The sequence below is a fragment of the Protomyctophum bolini genome (assembly GCF_963924005.1).
Source record: "Protomyctophum bolini genome assembly, chromosome: 20".
Classification (NCBI taxonomy): Eukaryota; Metazoa; Chordata; class Actinopteri; order Myctophiformes; family Myctophidae; genus Protomyctophum; species Protomyctophum bolini.
In genome coordinates this window covers 25,691,208-25,716,135 of record NC_137881.1, presented here as the reverse complement: position 1 = coordinate 25,716,135, position 24,928 = coordinate 25,691,208, and the positions used below count along the sequence as shown (strand labels likewise).

Here is a 24,928-nt window from a genome sequence, read left to right as displayed (position 1 = left end):
ATGAATGAATGAATGAATGAATGCATGAGCTAAAAGTGCACATAATGTACAGTATAGGAACATATAGCCTGGCTAAAGCCAGACCGAATCAGCCGTGTACCACATGGCAGCGTGATTTGAGTCTGGCTTATTAGCCAGGCTGTAAGGAACATATGGCAGGGTAATTGAGATAATGGATGGATAGATGAAAGCGTGGCTAAATGGATGGATTGGTAGATGCATTTCGACTGACAGATCAAAGCAAGATTGAGGACATCTTGTCTGCTAATTCAACTCAATCAAATCGTTAATTGTCAGTCAGGTTATCACTGTCTCACGATCACCTCCTCTCTCTCACTCACTCTCTCTCTCTCTCTCTCTCTCTCTCTCTCTCTCTCTCTCTCTCTATATATATATATATATATATATATATATATATATATATATATATAGGTCGTCTCTCTAGGTCGTCCTCAGACGTGCCCTCCATCGTCGCTTCCAGTCATCCCGGTTCTCCATACATCTGGCCAGCTCGTTGGTGCTTTGTGCTCCTGCCTCATTCTTGAGTACATCCACGTATGTTCATATTTTTTCATTTCTCCCTGCTGTCTTCTTTCTATTGTGTCTGTCCTTGCCCACTGCTCCCACAATCCCTCTGGCTTACCATTAAGACATTAGTCGCACGCATTCACAAATGCACGCACGGACACACACAGCCACACACACACACACACACACACACACACACACACACACACACACACACACACACACACACACACACACACACACACACACAAACAGACAAACAGATGACAACAGGAACAGACCCTGTGGCAGAGTACAACATAAGGTACGGCATGTGGCAACATTAACTTGTTTCCACGACTTAAAAGCTTTGCATTGACGTTCAAACTGAAACCAACAACATCATCATCATATGACTGTGCTTGTTTGCACTGTCAACAACTATTAACACAACATATTATAACAAACATGCAGTATGTGTAACACCCAGGAATCGAACCTTACCTACCAACATACACAGCAAGCAACAGTATGCGTGCATAATACATTCTCAGAGGTGATCAAAATGTCACTCTCAAATGCGCACACACACACACACACACACACACACACACACACACACACACACACGCGCGCACGCACACACACACACACACACACACACACACACACACACACACACACACACACACACACACACACACACACACACACACACACACACACACACACACACACACACACAGTTTGCAGGTTGCAGGGTGCAGGGTGCCGGGTCACGAATTGCAGCTTCCTTACATCAAGTAGTGAATATTAATGTGGGGGGACAGATAAGCAGCCGTGACAATCCCTTTAAGGCCATGCTCCACTCTGGTCGGTGCCACAGGCTAATTTATGCCAATCTCTACTTCCAATTTATGTAAATGAGTGGTGCTAGTTCGCCCAATGTATGCAGAGGGTTTAGTGTAGACACATTCAATTTGTCTGTCTCTCAGTCGTTTATCTGATATTTTACATCTTCAAAAAGCCGGCATGAAATTCAAACTGGTTGATGCTGCCATTCATTGCCACTCATGTACTGTACTTTCACCTTTCTTTCATCGTTGTATTTTAATGCACTGTATAACATTGCTGGTATATGCATTGATTCAAGAACTGAAAAGATGCCCACTTTCTGCAGTGGAATTGTCACCACTTGCTTCACATGTGCAACAGAGGGCACTTATAGGTTTATCTGCCATAGAAATACATGAACTTGTTTCTATCTCGAAAAGTTACAAAACAATTACAACTTTAATTTTTTTCAAAAATCTTTGAGAAATGTTTTTTTTTTTTCATACCAATCCAACAGATTTTTATGTTTTTAATTATGTATGACATCTATGGTCTGGAGCCAGGCTACTTAAGGGACATTTCACCACTGGAAGAAACGGCAGTCACTTTAATAGTTAATAGTATTTGTAGTAGATAACAGTAGCACCCTATAGTGCTACTGTCTGTGTGTTTGACTAGGGTTTGACTGGATTGCTGAATTCCTACAATGGCCATAATGCTTTGGTGCACTGCCCCTCCTTGTGGAGAGGGAGGAGGCTGCATGGAGGTGTGACTCGTAGTCCAGGAAGGAAGTGAGACCACATTTTCATGACACATTTTGGTCATGAACAATGGCGCCATGACTAAAATATTGCACACATAAAAACCCCAGGAAAGTGTTTATTGTGTCCTAAACATCATTAAAATAAGATCTGGTTGGAAAAGTGTGAAGTGGCCCTTTAAGGTCCTTCCTTACACACCAGAGGTGTGATTAACAAAACTGTTATATGTGTCATGATGAGTACACAGAATGTGAATATTATCAGGCAATACGTTTTGTAAGGGGGAGAAAACATTCAGAACCTCTTGTCTATAGCCGTCCACTTTTATTTCCTGTCGGTGGAAGCAAGCCCATGCACTGTAGAGACTAGAGAACCTCACATTCTGAATGGAACCTCATCTTCTGTCTTCACACGAAGCACTTCACACACTTTGCTTTCAAGCAGCTGCAGAAAGTCACCTACGTGAACATGTGCAGTGACACATGATTAATAGGCTAGATGTCCACAGGCCGGGGGTGGTGAAGCAGGGGGTTTAGGGTTTTCTTTCAATTTGTGTAGGAAGGTCACCTCCAAAGGCCACCGGAACACCCATGAATATGAATCGAATTGAATATAGACATCCATTGTGATTCTGAGTGACGTGTTAGGCATTCAAAAAGCAGAGGATAAAGCAGAGGTGAGGCGTGCGCAGCGTGAGCTTAATGGTGCTCGATTAGAGACGGCGCCGATCTCTCCTTGACCGTGTTTGGTTTTCCTTTATCGTCCCTGCTCCGGCCACCTTTGACCCCTCCCCTCCCCTCCCGCTCCTCCTCTCCCCAATCCTTTAATGCGGGCCCTCTATGACCCCTCCCTTTTGTCCGACCGCCGGGGTGCATGTCTGCTCCCCCGCCCCGTGAAATCGGCCCGTCAGTCGCACTAAAGCCTGAGATGCAGAGAGGGAGAGAGAGGCTTAGGCCAAGTCAGGTGTATGTGTGTGTTCACTGTTCACGTTGCCTCCAAGATAAGATGGACCACCAGAGTCCATGGATTATGACAGCAGAGCAGCCGCTCTCCTAGAACTTTAATCATCTTAGCCCCGCCCTCTTATGACATCACCACGACCTGATGGCGAGAGAGGTCATTGTTTCTTGAAAATGGATTGGCTACTCTTTGGCTGCCCAGTGATTTTTGTTTTATTTTATTTATTTTAAATTTTGAAAAGCAACGCTTTGTTATGGAAAAAGATAGTTATATAAACTAACGACGATGCCCTTGTCGATGAATAATGTATAACAATGTAGCTGTAGGCTAATAGCCTACTTTACAATAATTTGGCAATTAAATATTTAAATATTTATTTGTTTGTTTATTTATATATTTATATATGCATAATTCTATCTCACATTATAAAACCTATATAGGCCAGGACGCTCAGTATTCCGGGTCTAACATATAATAATATATTAATATTGATAACGGCAACAGCCTATGTATTGTGTAATCAGTTAATCATCACTATGTAATATCATGAGTCTGACACAGTGCACCTGTGACTGTGTGTACTACTCTACTGTAGTAGTGACGTGCCATCATCACTTACCTGTCTGTGTTGTGTGTCCGCCCCTTTCCGGCTGGGCGGGGCAGGAGCGCGAGACGGACTGACTGGCGCTCGAGCTCCACCAGGGCAGCTACATCCGCGAGCAGCAGTTCAATGTGTGTGTGTGTGTGTGTGTTGTGTTCCAGCGCTCGTGTCACCGCCGCGCGCGACGGGAGGACTTTAATTTCAGCCTCCTCAACATGCAGTGATGACAGACTTGGGACATTTCCAATTTCCTCGTTGGGCACAGAGAGGGTGCTCTGTTTAGTTTTTTTTCCTCATTTTAGATTTGGAACTGAGCAGCGGGACAGCGCGAGAGACACGGCACGGGTCGGGTACAAACCAGCGAGCCTGAAACAGCTTAGTAATTTAGTTTCACGCGCAAGACCTTATTCTGTTGTGAATAAACGTCACAACCTAACGACTTTGAGCTACTTTAAATGCAGTTTATTAAGTGCAAATAGCAGCTTTTAGATTTCTCTCCTTTTTATATAATTGCTCTCTGTAATTTCTAGTGGTGAAATGGGACCTGCGCACGATTTTGCACGGAGCGCACATTCATATCCGTTTGTTGACATGCCGCGCTCAGTGCTTTTAGATCACTAAAATACGTTTTTGTTTTGGAGTAACATTTGTTGCTTTGGGTTGAAATCTCCAAACTAACTTACCGGTATTTGTTACCGGTAAATTGCCCGCACCTTGCCCGTGCATCCAAGTAGAGACAGGCAGACAGAAATCCAGGGCATTCAACCTGTGTGTGTGTGTGTGCACGGAACGGATCACAATGCCAATGCCTCACAGCTGAGACCAGCAGACCCCCGGTGGTGGACTTGTACATACTTCCAGAGATCTCGGTCCGTGGAGGACCGAGGCTGTCCTGCGTCTTCCCGGAGCCGAACCATGACGACCCCAGGCGGCGTGATGTTCAGCTTGGTGTCGGCGGTGTGGTGTTTGCTGTCCGGAACCTGCTGGACAGCAGCCTTGAATGGACTAGGACTCGAAGGTAGGGCAAACATACTGTACAGAAATACCCACAACACATAATCATCACAAAGGTGATTTGGTAATTCACTTGTTGATGATGATGACGAAAATATTTGATTGATTGATTGAATTAATACTTTATTAACAGTTTGCATGGACAAGCACTGGTAATACAGGTCTGCTAAAAGGATGAATCCAAGAAAGCCATTCTGCTTGTTTCCATTACGGTCCTCATGTAGCCTACTCAATTCATAGTATTTTGCATTAGTAGTTAAGTTTCCCCCCCTTCTTTTTAGGCAGCTCCCACTGTTGTTTTTACATCAACACACACCAGCATAAACTGTTAATGTCACCCTCTGCCTATACAAGAAGTAGGCTACACGAATCTGAACACTGGTGTGACTGGTGTGGTGTCCCAGTTTGCAGTGCTGTTTTACACACTTTAGGCTCTGCGCCAAGCGTCTCCTTTGTACTGTGTGACTTGATAAATGATGATGTTGGCGAGGCAAGCAGGTGCCAGCATTGTTTTCCTGAACGTCAACAAGTGCACGACTGGGAACGGCTCAACAGGGCTCCTCCAACTCTCAGAGAGTGTACAATTTATGGAACTGAATCTGGTTCCACTGTACAGCTCCCCCGAGTTAAATGAACACTGAGCATTTTGGCTGTGTACTTCGTTCGGATGAGAGAGGATGTCACCAGAGGAGGAGGCGATTTATTGGGAGTGCAGTACAGTACGTCCGAGGGACAGTAAATTGTACTCTTGAGTGTAAACCCCCTGAACCTTATTCAGCCTACACTCAGAGTTACTGAGCATTTGTTGCAGTGTAGTTTTCCTGGAAAGTCGTGGGCGCATATTATCACGTGTATGATCTTTAATGAAGTCCTGTCACACGGCTGCCGGACTCGCCGGCGGCCAAGAGCCTGTTTTTTGCGTGTTGGAGTTAGAAGCAGAGAGAGAGACAGAGCTTGGATGGAAGTGGAGCAGTGCTCTAAACAACAAGCTGTGTCTTTGTGCTTGTGCCCGGCGGTGGGGTCAGCGACATGGACACTGATGCCTTCCTGTTTTCTGGAAACGGTTGAAATGCAAAATGTGAAATGAGAGGAGACGTATCACAACAAGCATGCAGATATGCCTTAAGGGAGAGCCTCACAGGCCGTCGTTTACCCTCTGGTCCCTGAGGAGAGGAACGTTGGAGTTATGGAGAGGTTGTGTCACCGTGTGTGTGTCCATTCACCAGCAGCCTGCTGTGGGCTACAGTCGGATGGGGTTGAAATAATTGAAATTACTTCTGCTTAACTACGTGTACTCATTAACAGGCCTCCTACATTTACGACCTGAACTAGCTTGTGCATTCTAACTGTGTCCTATTGCCACTCTCTGCTTGCACTGTCATTCGGACTCGCAGTTGATGAACGACTGCTGTGTGTGTGTGTGTGTGTGTGTGTGTGTGTGTGTGTGTGTGTGTGAGCTGGCGCCCTGTTCCTGTGTGTTGTCATTGTGCAACTGTGGCAAACCAGTCCCACGACAAATGCCAAAAAGCACTGGCCTTTGGAAGAAGGGAAAGAAGAGAGACGTATTGACAGAGAGACAGAGGTGGCTAACTGTCCTCGTCAGAGATTCAGAATTAGAATTAGAATGTAGGATTGGTCATAAAGAGAGAGACAACAACATTCCATTGTGTTATCGGGTGAGGTTTTAGAAGGGTGTGTCCCTCTGCGCGTAGTATGTCAGTATGCAAATGTGCACATGTTACGATTAGTGAACAGAAGAATCCTCTTGTGTAAGAGGCTTCTGTTTAGTTTTTGGAGCAGCTGGTCAGGTGATTGACCATTTAGTTGTACATCTGATCGACATCCATAATTACCATGGTTAGTAGTGACCAACATTTACATCAGGTGCACTGCACGGCACTGCAATCCCGTTGCATTGCAACCCAATGGAAAAGGCTTTGTGAACTGTCAAAATACTGTTGACAAAGTACACGTATATTACAAGTTGAGAACGACATGCACACCAAACCCATTGTTTATGTGGTGCATGGAATCCAAAGACCCCCAAAAGTACATCCGTAAAATAAAGGAGGAGTTATGCACACAGTTCACCTCGGCATTGACATAAGATGTATATCATCTGTATACCATCTGAGAACTACTAGATAAGATCATAACAATCCCTTTTACGATTAAAAAAAAATCTAAACAAATTGAACATTGTTTACTGCAACAGTACACTATGTAGTAGTTAGTACCTAGGCTGCGTCCGAATTGCTAGGGTTGTTCCCTACTCCCTATCCCCCATACGGGGATCCAGACTCTAGTGGACTCTATAGTGATGATTTGGGACAATACTCCCTGTATGGGGAGCACCGACTCTGACGTCAATATCGATAGAGGGCGCTGTAGTTCCGCGGGTTCATGTACATTTTATTTGCATGAAATCCCCATTAGGTTTTTTCAGATCGCCTCATAAAGAACTGTTTGAAAAATAAACAAATCATCCCGGCCGTTTCACTCATTTGGATATGAAGAATCAACTGACTACAAGAAACCAATCAAAACGCTGCTGCTGAATTTCCGCTAGAAACAGACTGTATCAAATATTGTGACTGCAGGCTGTCACCTCCCTGCAAGGACAGTTTGTAAAGTAATTTTTAAATTAATGAATTAATAAAGAAAAAATAGGTTAATGAAAATATGTTTGCAGGCATTTAGGCCAAATATCTATGATAAAAAGGTTATTTTAAAATCATAGGCCAATAACAATGGGCCTATGATTATTATCAATAAATTAATATTAGGCTACATCCATTATCCAGCAATATGAAAACAGTGCACAACCTTGACAATATATGAAAATATCAGCAGCATGATTGAATCTTAACCACATGAACCCCCGCTAATCCTGGGGCGGGGGGGATACGGCAAAAATAGCCGATCTATAAGCAACGCGCGACGTCCGTGTTGTGAGCTTGTATACTTTTACTTGGGTACTTTTGGTAAAGAATCACCAAAAGTAGCCGATCTACAAGCTCTGCGCACAATACGGACGTTTGGTGTTAACAGAAACAGCAGTCCAAATGACTGCCTACACAATGAAGTTTTAATGCATTTATCGCAATTCAATGAAATAATGTTAGATAGCATATTTTTTCATGGCAGGAATTAATGAATATTAATAAAACATATGTTCGGACACAATTAATATGTGTCTCACATGCATGTATTTAGCCTACATTTGTGATAAACAATCTCACAAATATATTCTACAGCAAGCAACTGATTCCTCTCCTAACGTCATGCGCTGGGCCTGGGTGATACAATGAATCAGATTAGTAATACTATTGCAAATGAGTAGATTTATTATAAATAAAATAAAACAATTTCAAATAAATGCACAGATCATTTGTCTCGAGATCTGTAGCTTCAAGATCCGCTAGGGAAGAAAAGAGGGGAAAACGAAAGTTTAAAAAGTACATTTGTGTTGATTTCTTTCGCTGGTTCAACTTCTGCCTCTTCTGAGTTGGAGCGCAATGAGCGCATGCATGCAGAAGCAGCGCACGTGCGCAAACGCGTGCATGTGTGCTCAAGAGCGAGCTTGCGCAATGCATTATGGGGCAGATTTGCTTCGCTGTGTTTTTGTAGTGACCATCGGATGCTCCCTACAATTCCCGGTGCATTGTGGGATACTTCAGTCCACTACGTTAGGGTGCAAAAATGCTCACTACATATTCGGACACTATAACAAAATGGCGGAACCTCAAAGTAGTGCACTATATGGGGCATAGGGAATGATTTCGGACGCAGCCCTAGTGTTTGTCCAGTCTACCTGATTTTACACCTGCATTGCCTCAGAAAGTATTCCACATTATGATGGGCCTGATTTAAAGCTAATGTTTATGAGTGGTTTGTTTATTGTAACCGAAAGTCGCAGTTTACTATGGTTTACTATGTCGCAGTTAAGCCCATATATGGAGATCGCTGATGTCATCACTATTGGCCAGCAAACCTCAAACCGTCCTCCATATTTCAGAACCTGTTCTGACATTCCATATGTTGATCCTTCCCCATCCTTCCTCTTCGATGTCTCCCTTTTGACCTGTCCATTCACATTTCAAACTCTAGATAGGCCTGCCACAAAGTTATTAGTGCAGCCGCGCAAAATAGAGTTCTCAACAGGCCCGAAAATTAAGGCCTGGCCCTACCTGGACTTAATTCCATTGTGATCCAAATAAATAAATAAATAAATAGTTACAGCATATGATAAGAAGAACATGTGCTACGTGTACTAACATTACAATACTAATGACATTTACAACCGGCCATCATAGATCAATAAACAAAAGACAATAAATAGATATAAATAGATAAATACAGCACTATATTAACTTGCCCATCAGCCACTTTTTCAACATATCTTTAAAAATGTTCAAAGACTGGGCAAAATTAATTTCCCTTGGGATTTTGTTCCAATCCTCCACCCCTGTATATTTAAATGAGCTTCTACCTACCCCATGTCTCAGTTTTGGTGAGCTACACTAGCCCTTGTGTTCAAACTATGGAACTGGTTAACATACGGGAAGTAACCTTTCAAACATTTTGGGCATTGTTCTTTAAAAAATGTATAGACCATAATGAGTCTCAGTTGTTGTATTCTGCCTTCCACTGGGAGCCAATTTAATTCTCTAAAATGGTTAGCGCCAATGTGGGTTCTTGGGGAGAGATAAAGGACTACCCTCATTAGTTTATTTTGTGATATATGTAGTTTATCTTTGGTATTTTTAGATAAGCTGCTGTACCAGGTTAGGCAGGTGTAATCAAAGAGACATTGTACTAATGCTGAGGCCAGTGTCCTCATAGTGGTTCTATCTAGAAATGTGGCAATCCTAGCTAGGAACTTAGTCCTTGCGTGGATCTAGTGTGCAACCTAGATATGTAACTGATTCTTTCTCCTGGAGTTTAACTCCATTACATTCTACTGAAAAGTTGGTTACCTCTCTTAAGTTGTGCTTGGAAGCAAAAACAATACATTCAGATTTACCCAAATGCAAGGATAACTTGTTTTCACTTAACCAGCTATTTCCCCACTACCACCCTTAGATCTCCATATACTGTATGGAGCTGACCTGTTCTGACATTCTATATGTTGATCTGACCTCATCAAACCCTGAACACTCAAGACATGCTCCTTATAATATGGCCGAATTCATTCCATGTTGATCTGACCCCCATGCCAAAGCGCCAGCGCTCGCCCAGCAGTATGCCGTCAACGAGGCGGATGCGTGCACGCGAGCTCGCCCTCAGGCGTCTTACTGGTATTATGAGATATGATGTGTTAAATTTGTGTTATGATGGGTTTGTTTGTGTCCTCATATTGATATGACGTTTTAAAGGTGTGTCATACTCATAATGAGGTTGTTACTGTCGTGATAGATTCATCTTGTTTTAAAGGCGTGTTATGATGGGTTGTTTGCTGTTCCGATAGGATCATCTTGTTTTAAAGGAGTGTCCATAACAAAGGAGTGTCCATAACACAGATTGGTGCTCTGAACAGCCATGTACGTGTTTACATTTGTGTGCCTTTGTTTTTCTTGTAGGAAAGTGTCTTGTTATCAGGGTGGAGAGGGAGGCCTTGAGATTAGCGCACAGTGAAATCCTTAGCGTTGATTCATCTCTGAGGGGTCAATTTTTACACTCAGAGGGAGAGAGGAAAAGGCATAGATCTGTTTTGTGGGTGTGTGCTTGTGTGAACGTTCTGTACACCCTGTTCTTATGCAATTGTCACTTAATAAACCAAAGAAAACTAAATTGGAAACAAATGACCTTAAAAGTACATATAGATCCGCTGTGTTGTGACCACAGTATGTGAGCTCTGACCTGTCGGTTTCTGCAGGTCACAAGCCTTTTCTAATGCCCCTCACATGAAACTGATTAGGGGGTCGGACACAATGGGGACATGTGAAACGACGAGGTTGGTCAGCTGGGAAGTATGCAGGTATATAGGACTGGTAAACATGTGCGCTCTCTCTCTCTCTGCCGACTTTCCAGAAATGATTTCTACGTTTACTTTCCAAGTTTCTAGTCAGTGTTTATCAGTTACTGTACACACACATTCGTCTGTCTTAGACTCCAGTGATTTCATTTATTCGCCTTTCCCCACTACTGTGTTTTGCAGCGCTGCACTCAGCCAACTGTAAACTATGTGCGTGCAGGGGTTTTCAACTAACTGTTCTAGTGTAACTCACTGTTCTACAGAGGCTGACCAAGCCTGACCGGACACACAAAACTTTAGCACCAGTGCCAATTATGAATTACTAAGTCCTTTTCATTTGAGGTCGAGATGGTTTAGCTCGGAACAATTCTAGCGTGGACACACACACAGGCTGTCGTAGATGGAAACTGTCTGCCGGACCGCCGGTACTGCAAAGCTTGTGTTCCAAGACAATAGTCACATGGCTTTTCTTCTCTTGTCTTCTTTCTGTGTGGCTACAGTGTTTACTTTCCATATGAATGTCCAGGGATGAGGTTGTAGGTTCAGTGTAAACCATCTGACCGTGGCTGTGCCAGGAACTACCGTACACACAGGGGTTAAGATTGGAACTACAATATCGTATGGGTTCAGCATGCATTGTTGCCTGACACCCTGGGGACTAGTAAGTGGCCATGCAAAGACACAAGCTCAGATTTGCTGTCTCTCTTGAGACATCCCCCTTCTCCCCTACTCATAATCTTTCCATGTCCTTCAGTACTCTCTGTCTCTCCGACCTCCTCCTGTTGTCTTGTAAACCGGAGTTGATATGGGCATCTGGGGAACACAGAGAGAGGCATCAGAGATGCTGTTAGCGTCTCTTAGCTGCTGGCAGTGGTGATATAACCCCCCCCCCCCCCCCACCCCCCCACCCCAGCCCTTTAGTGTGGGAAGGCTGCAGCATTTCAAACCTGGGCATCAATGTGACGCTGTGTTCTTGTCTTATAATTTAGTTGCAGTTTACTTTAATCTCATAAATGCATGATCCTCTTATGAGACCTGTGGTTTTGTTGGGTAACCCGTTCAAAGAACTGACTTCCAGTCAGTTTCTTGGTATTCCTCGCTCTCTCTTCCGCTGTGTGTGTGTGTTTGTGTGTGTGGAGATTGAGAGAGAATTGAAGAAAGACAGAGAGATGTCATGAGGAATGGAGAGTGTGGGAACGAGTACATTCTGTTATTCTGTAGTAAAAGAGGAGACGAGGGGATGACATTCTTTCAAGAGAGACAGACCACGTCAGAAGAACTCCCCACCTACAGAAAGGAACGCTTTCTCACCACACACACACACACACACACACACACACACACACACACAGCGCAGCAGTACAAAGAGGCTCTCATGTACACTGTGATTCATAAGTTCACCCTATGAAGTCCTGACATTGTCTTTGTGCTGTTCAACACACATATACGCACGCACAGGCACGCACACTCGCACATGCACACACGCAAGTACACACACACACACACACACACACACACCTCTGTTTAATATGAATGGTTAGCCCACACATCGTGTCCATGACTCGACCATGTCAGAGTAAAGGTCATCTGCTGTGTCAGAACACACACACTCGCACACACAGTCTACGTAAGCAGCGTACTACTGCATTCCTGTGACCTTTTCGTATATGATTTTGAATCATGTCTCATTCCGTCCTCTTTCTCTACTCGTATGTTATGTCTCTCTCTCGTTCTTTCCATTATCCTCTCCTTTTACATTACGAGAAATTACCAGCATAGCAGTTGTCTTTAAAAGGTCAGAGCACTTTTTCTGGGGGAGAGCATTGTGCTTTTAAAAGTTGAGAATATTTCAACTTTTTCAGAACTGCGCTTATGATGTCAACTGCTTTCTGTCAGCTGTTCAATCACAACTGTACATAAATGCAGAGCTACTCGTCCGAGTCGATGACCTCTCTACACCCTGGAGGAACCCACATCCAACTGCCTAACAAGAACAATATATCATACCTATAATTACATCATATTCGCTATATTCATCGTGGAGTTGTATTTACCTATAAAGTAAAATGTCTTCTAGATCCTCAACAGTTCCCTGAAAATATCTATATCAGTGAGCGTTAAATGTCAGCGACCCCCACAATTATATGGATTTGGCTGCGGAGCCCCATCTCGAAATATTTAGTGCCAGGTACCCCCAGAAATAAAACATGGCTAAAAATCTAAAATGATTTCCAGATTAAATGGGTTAAAGGCAGACCTGTTAATGTATGGCCGATTCAACATTCCAGACAGAGTGAGCCAGCAGCCATGCCCAACATGAGGAGAGAAGTGACACCTGGGCAGAAGAAACTCACACAGTTGATGTCCGTTAAATGTGGTTTTTGTCTGTTTCAAATTACACAATACAAGCCCAATCCCCCCCAGCAGAAAAGATGCTCTAGACAGCATTTTCTCTTCATAAAAATGGGCAAGTGTGAGAGTACCCTTACTGACTCTCTCTTTGTCTCTCTCTCTCTCATGGTCTCTTCGTGTTCCTGTCTGTGGGATTATTTGAATTAATAGTTTACACACCCTGAGGTCAGGGATCGCGTGGGCCGATATCGTAGGCTATCTATCCGTTCTGTCGGAATTCCGCTCCCTCCCTCCCTCTCCTCCTCCTCCTCCATACATCCATCTAAACATCCATCCATCTATTCCACTCTTCCTCCTCCATGCATTCCTCCCTTCCTGTACACGCCTCGCTCTCCCACCCTCATTCATAAAATGACACAAAATGTGCCGTGTCATGAAATAAACATGCTCCTTTAATCGAAGGCGATGTTGTCTTTGGGAAATTAAAGTGTGTGCGTGGGTGCGTGTGCTTGCTTGCATCTGGGATGTGAGTATAATTCATTGTTTAAAACTTAGAATTCCTCGCATGGAACGTATGAACAAATGATAAAATCTGCGGTGTGGAGGAACTCATTTAAATCCCCCCCCCCCCCCCCCCCCCCCCCCCCCCCCCCACACACACACACACACACACACACACACACACACACACACACACACACACACACACACACACACACACACACACACACATACTTTCTCCTCTCCCTCAATCAAGAGACAGCATGTGTAGTGTGTACAAATCGATTGGAAGGCCTGCAGTCTCTCTCAACGTTTAGGCAGGGTAGCCTATGATGTTTACTTAGATGTTAAAGTACAATCTTAGTACCCAATCAAGACCCCCATTTCTTCACTGTGTTAAAAAGTCTGTGTGGACTGTGTGGCCTTTGATGTCACCTGGGATGGCATAGGCAGTTTCTTTCAATTCCATAATTGTGTACTATATTGTACGGTCAATTTCACTGTAATAGCAGCAGTATGAAAGTACTTATATGCTATTCTCTCACATCAGCACTAGTGCTGCATTAGAATTGTGGCATCAAGGCATCTCAGTAATTGGGCAAAACACAGACAGACAGACAGACAGACAGACAGATTTCCTGAATACTCTGGACTGTACATGTTGGGAACAATGCGAGTCGGGGGAATACATGTCATCAGACATGTACTGTAATGATGACCACTCCTCCTACTTCTCATACTGTATACCTTCTGTTCTCACCCACTTTTCTCTCAGCATTTGATAAAGATGCCTTCCTTCTCCTCCTCCTACCCCAAGTAACATTACTGCCATTCTTCTATTTATTGCATTCCTCCATATTATAGCTTTTGCCTACGTTCTGTTCCATTTCCTATGCTGTTACTTATATTGGCTATTTATTCTTTGACAGGTCTATAGTACCGGTAAATGTAGTCCAAATATTAAAAACGAGTGATCCCTCACACTGTCATGATTCATGAACTTGCATAAATCTTTCATTAATTATCAAAGTTTCGATCCTTGACCTTGAGCATGATTCTTTACATGGAGACTAGACTGGTCTAGTCTATGTGCAAGTCGGGAACGAGGCAAGTTGAGGACTGCATGCCCCACCATATGCAATACCAGTTGTACTCATTGTCCTCGCATTTATAGTTTACCTGACATCATGTCGTATTATAAAGAAGAGTTTTGAGTTGAGAGATGATCATTTCAGGTCTGCGTTCAGCATTACTCACCGTCCTGTGGCATGGCCATCATTCACGGTAATTGATATTGATCTGACGTTCCCTCCGTGCCAAGGTTAAGTAAAACGACCTGTGAGGAGAAGGAGGAGGTGCAGAGCAGGAGAGGAGGGGTTTTGTTTAGGTTTCGAACGCTAACCTGGTTTGATGGAAACCAGTCTCTTTGGTACACGTCCGTAGAGACTACACACCTTAAAGACAAGGTCATAATCACGCACTATGAAAGGAAAAAGGAGTAAAGAAACACACACTGCATAAATTCACAACATTAAGCATGGCATCCCAACACTTACAAGCTCACAATGCAACACATTGTGAGCTTTAAAGATGGAGTATTTATCATTATTTCTTATTTTAGGGTTTAAGTATAGTGGGGAGGAACTACTTTATTCAGGACTTAATTTATGGATTATAGATTTTCAAAAGAGAGAGAGAGAGACAAGACACTTAGTAGATGGATTCCATAGAAGAGGAAAACCTGATCTCTCAAGTTGGTCACAACAAGGCCAGCCAATCATTAAGCAGCAGATGATGACAGGAGAAAATGAAGGAAGTGGGGGGGATGAAAGAGAGAGATAGAGGGAGAGAGTGAGTGAAATTGATGAAACCACCCAGACGGACTAAGGGCAGCAAGAGGGGTCATAGTTCATGTGTCCAGTCCGTGTCAGATCGTGTGGGTGCATGTGTGAGTAGGTCTGACACACACACACACACACACACACACACACACACACCTTGTGATTGCCCAGGCATGTGGAGATAAGCTCCTAAGAGAGTTGGTGGCTATTTACACAAATTGATTGAAATCAGCGGGACTCATCAATCAATGGCATGAACCATCTGTCAATCAATCTGTCTGTCTTTTAATGTATGTATGTGCGTGTGACATGTGTGTGTACTGCCTGTGTCTGTATGTGTGTGTGTGTGTGTGTGTGTGTGTGTGTGTGTGTGTGTGTAGGCATTTCCTATGGGTTGGGTCCCAGTGCTAACATCAGCATCATGCTAGGTTTTCCACAGTGTCTGACATCTGGCTCTGTGTTGAGTGTCTGGCTCGATCATGCGTGTGTGTGTGTGCGTGTGTGTGTGCATGCGTGTGTCCGTGCATATCTGTCTGGTTCTCATCCAGATCCTCAAATGAACCCTTTAAATCTGAGTACAGTAACATGGTGTGTGTGCGTGCGCTCGTGTGTACACACATGTACAGTAACAGAGGTACATGTGTACCTCTGTTTCTTTGCAGGACCTGTGTCAGCATTAAGGCACGGAAAGGGGGAAGGGAGGGAAGGAAACACGCGCGCGCACACGCCCACAGACGCAACCTTTCTCCAACCACAATTACATCTGGCAGTTGATCAGTTCAAGGCTTCAAGATCTAATCTAAGCCAATATAATGTAATTTTAATGATCCATATAGGGTGTAATTGTAACAGTATATAGTCTAGTTGTAACCGCGTCTGTCTAGTCATTGTTAATTGTACTGTAGTAGTGCATATTTCTGCCCTCAGATACACCCCTGGTATTACTTTAGGAAGCAGTCAAACTTCAGATTCCTGGCGGTCTGCAACTCTCAGCATCAGTTTGCACGTGAATGTGAACAATGTGCCGAGTTTGAATACAGGAGAAATTGCTTGTAAATTCCGAACTCTCTGCTTACAACGCCCACATTATCTGCCTCAAAGGTCCATATGGACCATGGTGTTTCACCTCCAAACATAATACTGGAACCAATTATGCAAAAGAAAAGAACCCAAGGCACTCTTTACGAAGTTAAAAAGCTTGAATAAAACGGCGAGTTTATAATGGAACCGACACAATCTGGTACGTGTCAAAGGCAAACAGCCCTGAAGAAGGTCAATCTGTTCCGTTATGAACTAGCGGTTTCATTAAAGCTTTTGAACTTCATGAAGATGGATTAGTTTCTTTTGTATTATAGATGATTGCCCTCCTTTTTTGTATCAAAGACCACCTTCTACCAACTTTATTTTCACAACCACAGAACACTGTAGAACAACCCTACTCTTTTTATGTTTTCTATACACTGGTACCAGTTAGGACAATAATTGTGCATTTGGAGAATACATGCAATTCTAATGTCTGCACTTAAAAGTGTTAACTACTTTAACCTCAAGTCATTATTTTGGGTACCTTGTCATCATAGGCAAATATTTTCAAAAAATTGCTGATCTGCAGGCTCACAACACGTCGTGCTGCGAAGCGTTGTGAGCTTGTAGATCAGCTAATTTAGCAATTTTTTTGAAATGCAGGTTCATTTTAAACTCAATCAGGGTGCTAAAATGGGCCAATCTTTACAATCTCAGAGTTCAACACTCTTTATTTTACTGTTTGCAAGACAGGTTCATGCTGATATGCAATGAATTTGGAGCTGGGGGCATTGCCACTTAATGGCAGAGAATTGGTCATAATATAGCCCATTATGTCAAGTCAGGACTATTCTAATTTCTGTGTAAAATCTACGTAAAAAAGCCCCCATATTACTTCCTGTTGGTCAGCTTAGCTTAGCATTACTTCTAGGTGCAAGAAAATAAGATAACACTAGCGATCATGATGTTAATTTATAACCAGGGTTGGCACAACTGATATTTATGACTTTCCCCAACTTCAGTTCCTTTTTCTGACAATAGAGAGATGTCATTTTGTCTTGTATGTGTCCTTAAATGCATGTCACATACTGTAATTACATAATTATGCACACTTATACAGACAGTAACTTGCTTCACATTTGTCAAACCAGTTATTCCAGTTGAAGTATATGGCTGTAGTTCTGCATTCTGGCCAGTTCACAGGGGTGAACACGCATGTGCTTGTGTGTGTGTGTGCGCGCGCACACACACACACACACACACACACACACACACACACACACACACACACACACACTCACTCTACAGGGTGGTACAAGTAGGTGTGTCAGGTGGTTGTTACAGCTCCTGCTAAGATCAAGGTAACACATCTGTTCATAAAATCAGCCCTGCGACTTCAATCGGACACACACACACACACACACACACACACACACACACACACACACACACACACACACACACTCCTGACAAGTTTCAGTAGTCAGGCTAACACTTACACACCTTATCAGGTTCAGGTTGTCCTTTTTAGTTAGGTGAAATATTACTCTCACTAGACGTGTGTGTGTGTGTGTGTGTGTGTGTGTGTGTGTGTGTGTGTGCTGTACTGTACTATAATGAACTCACATATCTGTTTCCGCTCTGTGTATTGTGCCTGCTCTCGCTTTGGCAGCCAAAGTAAATGAAACCACCGCACTAAACTGCCTCTCAACATTTCTGTGTGTGATTGTGTGTGTCCTCTGGCAGCTTCTGGCTGGCAAGCACCCATGCTATCTCTCTCTCTGTGTCTCTCTCTCTCTCTCTCTCTCTCTCTCTCTCTCTCTCTCTCTCTCTCTCTCTCTCTCTCTCTCTCTGACACGCACACACACACACACACACACACACACACACACTCTGACAGTGGGGCTGCCCTGCTGTTTGTGCTTTGTGTTTATTGATTGGGTGTCTTCCGTTGTAGACTGACACACTGTGTGTGTGTGTGTGTGTGTGTGTGTGTGTGTGTGCGTGCGTGCACTAAGTGAATATACTGTACATGCATCGATTCGTTAAAAAACATACACACCGTCTCTGTTTCATTGCAGCCTATGGCTCTTAACATGGTTTCTGTCTCTTGGTTTCTGGCTTCTCTCCATCTCTCTGGCGCTCCTCAGTTGTTTTTTTTGTTCTTTCATTTTTCAGTCTTTCTTCATCTCTCTTATTCCTCACAACTGTGTGTGTGTGTGTGTGTGTGTGTGTGTGTGTGTGTGTGGCCTGAGTAGCTATAAAGCAGAGTAGGGAGCCTTAATGGCAGGAAATGGACACACACACACACACACACACAGACAGACACACACACACACACAGGTTTTGCTAACTGTTTGGGGTAGTGCATGGACTTACTGCATAGATCAATTCCATATCCCGCTTTACCCCAGCTCAACACCCTCCCTCTCCTCCTCCACTGCGGGCTTCCTCTAATTGGAGTCTGAGGTGGTAATTAGAACGAGGGACTGTGGGAGGTGGAAAGAAGGGGGAAAAAGGAGGGAATACGACGGGGAGGGGGAGAGTAAAGAACAGCTTTATGTCTACACCATGCAACAGCGTGGCGTAGACATGATGCAGCGAGGGCCCTCTCACACACCACCACCGTAGTCATGATGTTCTCAGAAAAGGACTGTTTCATTTGTCTTGGCTTCTCTCAAAATTGTGACCATAATGATACACAAAGGGCCCTGGCGTATAGTATTGGCAACAAAATGTACTTAACTCATTTTGACCTGAGATCAGATTCTAAAAATGTCTTCTACATCCTGACAGTTTTCTGAAAAAGCTATGTTTCTATGCGTCAGTCGTTCTTCGATTTTTCAAAAATAGCAGACCTACAAGTTTTCATACTGTAACTGAAAACTAGGGATGCACCCAATGGCAAATTCTTGGCCGAAACCAAATACTGAATATAGGAAACAGTTGGCCGAAAACCAAATAGCCAAATATGATTTATTGATTGCTATTATATCTATATAAAAAATAAAATAAATTACCAGTTTTTGTACCATTGCTGTCATATCTGTACCTTTGTTGTTGCAGTACATACAGACATGTGTGTGCCATGCTTGACGCCGCGTTTGGTCACGTCATCACAACAAAGCGGTAGGTTAACGCCGGTTCAGTTCTTTTGGCTCTAAAATCAACCGAACTGATTACCGAATATGCATGTTTTGCCAAATTGCCACTATTCGGCCGAATAGTTCCAGTGGCCAAATATTCGGTGCATCCCTCCTAAGAACAGTTCCTAAAGTAAAACCCCATCCAACCAATCATCAACTCTCTTAACTGAAGCTGCAGATAGACATAGACATACTGCAAGTGCATCGCCCAAACAGAATGGTCAATAATCCTATAATAAATGGACCGGACAGATATGCTGTGTTAGCTTAGGTCACTGAATAGGCTTATGTGTTTTAGGGTTATATAGCTACTGTAGTCTTCTCGGATGCTTTACTTATCTGATTTCACTCATTCAAACAGATCCCTTCCCTAGGCTAGGGTTCTGTATTTGTGAATTCCATTACGGTCTTTGAATTACATTATAAATAGTAATGTTTTACTACATGTCTGCACTCAAGGCCATCTGCTGTGTAAAACCTCAAAGTCACACACACACACACACACACACACACACACACCACCATGCATACATGAGCACACAATCGATCTCTGTGTTTTTTAAATAAAAAGGCAGCTAATGAAAATGTGTTCCGTTCAACTCCTTCCAGTACGGTATCACACTCCCTCTTTGTTCTCTCTTTTGTTCTTCATTTCATTCTCTCACGACCTTTTCCTTTTGTTTTTCTTCCCTGTTCCTTGTCCCTCTCTCTTCTCTCTCCTTCTCCTCTATTAACCCGTTCTCACCTTTCTTTCATCTTTCAACGTTCCGTCAATATTTTTCCAACGGTACATCAATGAGAACGATTTCTCCAAACACAGCAGTGTGTCGTCAAATGACGGCATTTAAACATACCACGACTTTGACATGCAGGAATGAGCAATGTCACTGTAACACACGCACACACACACACACACACACACACACACACACACACACACACACACGTCTGTGGCATTGGTTAAAGGCAAGCCAGCCTTGCTGTAAAATACATTAATGTTGATCCACATTATCATAATTGAAGTGTCTGCTGCGCTGTGTGTGTGTGTTTGTGTGTGTGTGCGTGTGCGTGTGCGTGTGCGTGTCCATTGGGAATACATAGAGAAGGTTTTTTGAGACAGACACCATGCTTTCATCTCTTTGCTCAACATTACAATGGAGGCCTAAAATGTGTTTGCCTACAGTACGTGCCGCGTGTGTGGCAGTGTGCGCATTTGTATTTTTTATATAAAAAGGATGTTTTGGTATATAGACCCAGGGCCTAGGATGATATGTTGTGTGTGTGTGTGTGTAATTAGATCATATTTGTGATACCAAAATTATGTTCACCTAAAATGTAGGCCCTTTAAAAGTGTGTCTGTGTCTTTGTGACATCACAAAGGCATTATCACACGGATCCAGTAAGCATTTGGACGTCACAAATCACCACTGTGGCATTTTGGGCGCACACAGGGCTGCTACACTCGACACATCAGCACAATCCAATGGACGGAGAAAAGGATGTGTCTCACTCTGATGAGAAAAAAAGATACACTTAAATAAATTGATTTATGAAGTCACGATTGGATCTTTTCATCGTGACATCACTTCGGGATATAATGCGATTCTGGGAAAACGACGTGGTGACATCACAACGGCTAGCCATCCTTCCCCTGTGCCATCTCATCAGCTAAAGTGCTTTTATACGATGCCCCTTATTGCTGACATGGGACTGAATGGAAATTAGATCCCGGCATTCGATTAGATTGCCGTGTGTCGTTCATCGCAGGTCGTGAAGGCAGTCACATGTCTGTGCGACTCGCGTAGCAATACTTTGCTTAAACACCTCAAACCCCGTCCCTATTTTCGGGGACGAACACTCTGTGAAAATAGCAGATCTACAAGCTCGTCACAATTAAATGCATTGTGAGCTTGTAGATCTGCTATTTTCAGCGAATAGATTTCGTGTAGAGGGAGAAAAAGAGTGGACTTGGTATACTCTGTGGGACCCCGGGGCAAAAATATAGGGTTTTTGAACACGGCGTGTGCGATTTCCGCAAAAGATTTAATTAGGCCGTGGCCGAGGAAGAAATGCCACCTGGAGTTATTTTAATCAGCCCCCATGGTGGCACTATAACAGGCCCATTCCTATAACAGCAACCAATCCGAGGAGCACTTTCTCTAGTTAATATTATTTTGGATTCCGTGAACATTTCAATTCTGCGTTTGATTAACCAGAGTGGCAGTGCGCCACCTCAGTGTGTGGAGTGTTGTCATCTGGTCCGTGGAACTACTACGAGCTGTGGGCGTTTGAATTAAAAGTAGATTGAATAGAAAACAGCATGCTGATTGCACTGCTGCCTGGTTCACCGGCAGTGGTCTCTGTGGTACATTTTGTAGATATTTTATATTCTAGTACAGTGCTTTTTAAGCCCTTTTCATTTCAAGCATCCCCAGTTCCACGTGCATTAGGTAGGCCTGCAGCACCCAGAGGGCACCATGGGAGGAGGGGAAAAATAAATCATAATTAAAATTGTAGTTAATAAAATTACTGTTCCAGTTTGACTAGTTTAATCCTGGCATTGCCTGGTTTAAACTTTAGCTATTTTCATTGTATTAAAAGCCATTTCCCAAAAGGGGCTGAGGTCAGAGGCTTATATGGCTCTTTGGAGGGCCTTGGCATGGAAAGGTTTTGATACAATTTGATATACAGTATATATGTACATTTGTACAGAAGCCCCAGAAGGCTATATTTGGCATCCATCATTTAGCTGCGGACCCCACATACTGTAGCCTAGTACTCAGTAGGGTTGGAGAGGGAAATGACTCTGAGGCTGAGCACGCAAAGTGCAATGAATGCAATGCCATAGTTCCCTGCAAGGGTTGTAAACCTTGTAAAAGTTGCAAACCTTCTGCCTGAAGACGGTCAGTAGACCGAAAGCTTGCTAAATAAATACATTGATTGTGCACAGATCTGAGTGTGCGGAGCTTCCCTTTATTTATTTTTTACTTCTACATTAAAATGACAAACCTTTCTGCATCAGTGTGATGTGAAAAAAAGAGTTAAAACTCTGCCACTGTACATAAGCATTTAACCCCAGCCACTGAGGAGAAGGGGGCAATCTCCTTATGAGGATATGATCTCTAAAATGTGTAGTTATTGCATTAAGTAGATTTCTGTAAAATATGTACTATCCTTTTCACAAGTTAATGCAGATTATTTTTATTCGTTATTCTTAAGATAGGTTCCAGGCAGTTTACAGCTATTTATCTCCCAGCTCTCGGCAGGGCAAAATGTTCCAAGTCAGAATTTGACTTTAGTTAATGCAGGGCCTGGGGCTACTGCGCTAATAGGATATTGATATATTGATGATATTGTGTGTGTGTGTGTGTGTGTGTGTGTGTGTGTGTGTGTGTGTGCGTGTGTGTGGTGTGTGTGTGTGTGTGTGTGTGTGTGACCATTATCGCATTGTTCACAGTAAGAGGTGATCAGGATTTATCCCACCCCAGCATATGTGTTTGGTCAAATCATGTGTCTTATGTATGTTTTATGGTAGGGGGGGCGGGGGGAGGTTAGACATCCACTAATAGGCTTATTGTTGTCTCTAATGTGGCAAAATGGTAATTACTTTGTGTTTAAGAGGCTGTGTGTGTGTGTGTGTGTGTGTGTGTGTGTGTGTGTGTGTGTGTGTGTGTGTGTGTGTGTGTGTGTGTGTGTGTGTGTGTGTGTGTCTGTCTGTCTGTCTGTCTGTCTGTTGCCTGCCTATAATTTAGCAACATATGGTGAAATATCAGTCAACCACAAAACACATGTGCTCAACAAATTAGAGGCCTACCTAAAAAGTCACGATGGCCCACCGACCGTCATCTGTAGCGCCAGGGTAGTGTGCGTGTAGGCTTAAGTGTTTATCAGGCTATAGTAAATAGTGCCACATGCCCAAATATTAAAAGAAACATTAACAAAGCTTTAGCTATTCTAAAAAAATTGTAATACATCATAAAAATACATCACGTTTTTGCTCATTCCTCTGGTTTCCAGGCTACTGGACACATCCCATCATGGACATGAACAAATTTATCAGTGAAAACACATTTGCAATATGTTGCACTCACACTTCCACTGCAAAAAGGCAACATAGATGTTGTCATGCTGTTGGCTGAGCCTTGTGGCTAATCCTCCTTCATTTGGGGTGCTAGTAGTGATGTCTGTTACAGTAAGTTGATTTCCACTTCCAGCACCTTCTGTTGGGCATATTTACAGACAGAGTGACATTAGCGTCTGAATTATTTGTATTGCCACGATTTGCACAAAATGAGGAATTAGTGTATATCCATACAGTATTCCCATTGTGATATTTGTTACTGTGAGAGTGAGGTCTAGCCAACACCAACTCGGGACTCCTGGTTCGCTGCCCTCCACACTCTCCTATCCAACATTGTTGTTACAGTAGCTAAAGGTAAAGGCTGTCGCGCCGTAGTGCGTCTTTCTAGGTGGTGCGCTTCTTCCCCCTCCTGGCTTTACCCTTTACTTCTAGTTCTGGGTGCCTGACGCAGTGCCTGCCTGCCAGACTCATCTGTCTCTCTCTGACTTTGTCTGTGACCCGTGGTAAGTCACCATAGAGGTCCACATTTCTGATGTGGTCCGTCCACGTGACACATATAGTACCATTCGAAGGCATTCTCAGTGGTCATGATCCATCGTGATATGGGACTATATATCGTCTGGTATTTTGGTTTTCGTGATATGGCATAAGTGTCCTGATTTTAATCACTTTTAAAACTGTCAAAAGTTGGTTCTGCAAGCTCACAATGTGTTGTTACGATGCAATGCATTGTGAACTTGTAGATTGTCTATTCCCGCAATGTTTGAAGTATTTTTTTTTTATTGAACAATTTATATTATTGTCACAATATGATATTATCGTCACAGTATCTCTATCGAGGTATTTGGTCAAAACATTTAGTTTTTGGCCATATCCACCAGCCCTAGTTTGTGTGTGACTGTGGAGTCGCCCATTGATGTCGGTGTCAGAGTGATGTAGTGAGTGGACAATAATCCATTTTAAGCTCAGTGATGATATGATATATAAATGATATAGAACAAAGCCAAGCTTTTGAGTTTGTGGGTTATTAATGTTGTGCCTTGAAGAGTGACTATGCTGCAGCATGTCAACTAAATGCATCCCAACCAAAATGTCCAATGAACTGTAAAGACCACAGTGGAATGAATGGTGTGCATCTTGTATGTCTACCACAGCAAACAAGTGCCATACTTATTTCCATAGCCTGTAATTTTCATTATAATGTATACTGTATAATGTTTCATATTTTGAGACAATACACTCTTTGTGTTGGCACTAGTATCTTCGTTACAATTGGAACAACCTGAAAACATACAATCTGAGTCATGCCTAATTTATTATTCTCCATCAT

The 24,928-nt window shown here is 43.1% G+C and overlaps 1 protein-coding gene across 2 annotated transcripts in view; it reads left to right on the top strand.

The window, feature by feature from the left end:
• Positions 1–469: 469 nt before the first annotated feature.
• sema4f (sema domain, immunoglobulin domain (Ig), transmembrane domain (TM) and short cytoplasmic domain, (semaphorin) 4F) overlaps positions 470–24,928 on the top strand; it is a 78,254-nt gene continuing 53,795 nt past the window's right edge. Inside the window, exon 1 of one of the 2 annotated variants that reach the window (XM_080792795.1) lies at positions 470–555. Coding sequence is in view for 1 of the 2 variants with exons in the window: in XM_080792794.1 (XP_080648920.1) it covers positions 4,579–4,681 (103 nt within the window). In the remaining variant the exon portion in view is untranslated. Of the gene's footprint in view, positions 556–3,898; positions 4,682–24,928 lie in introns of those variants that run through there. The other variant, XM_080792794.1, reaches the window with a different exon arrangement.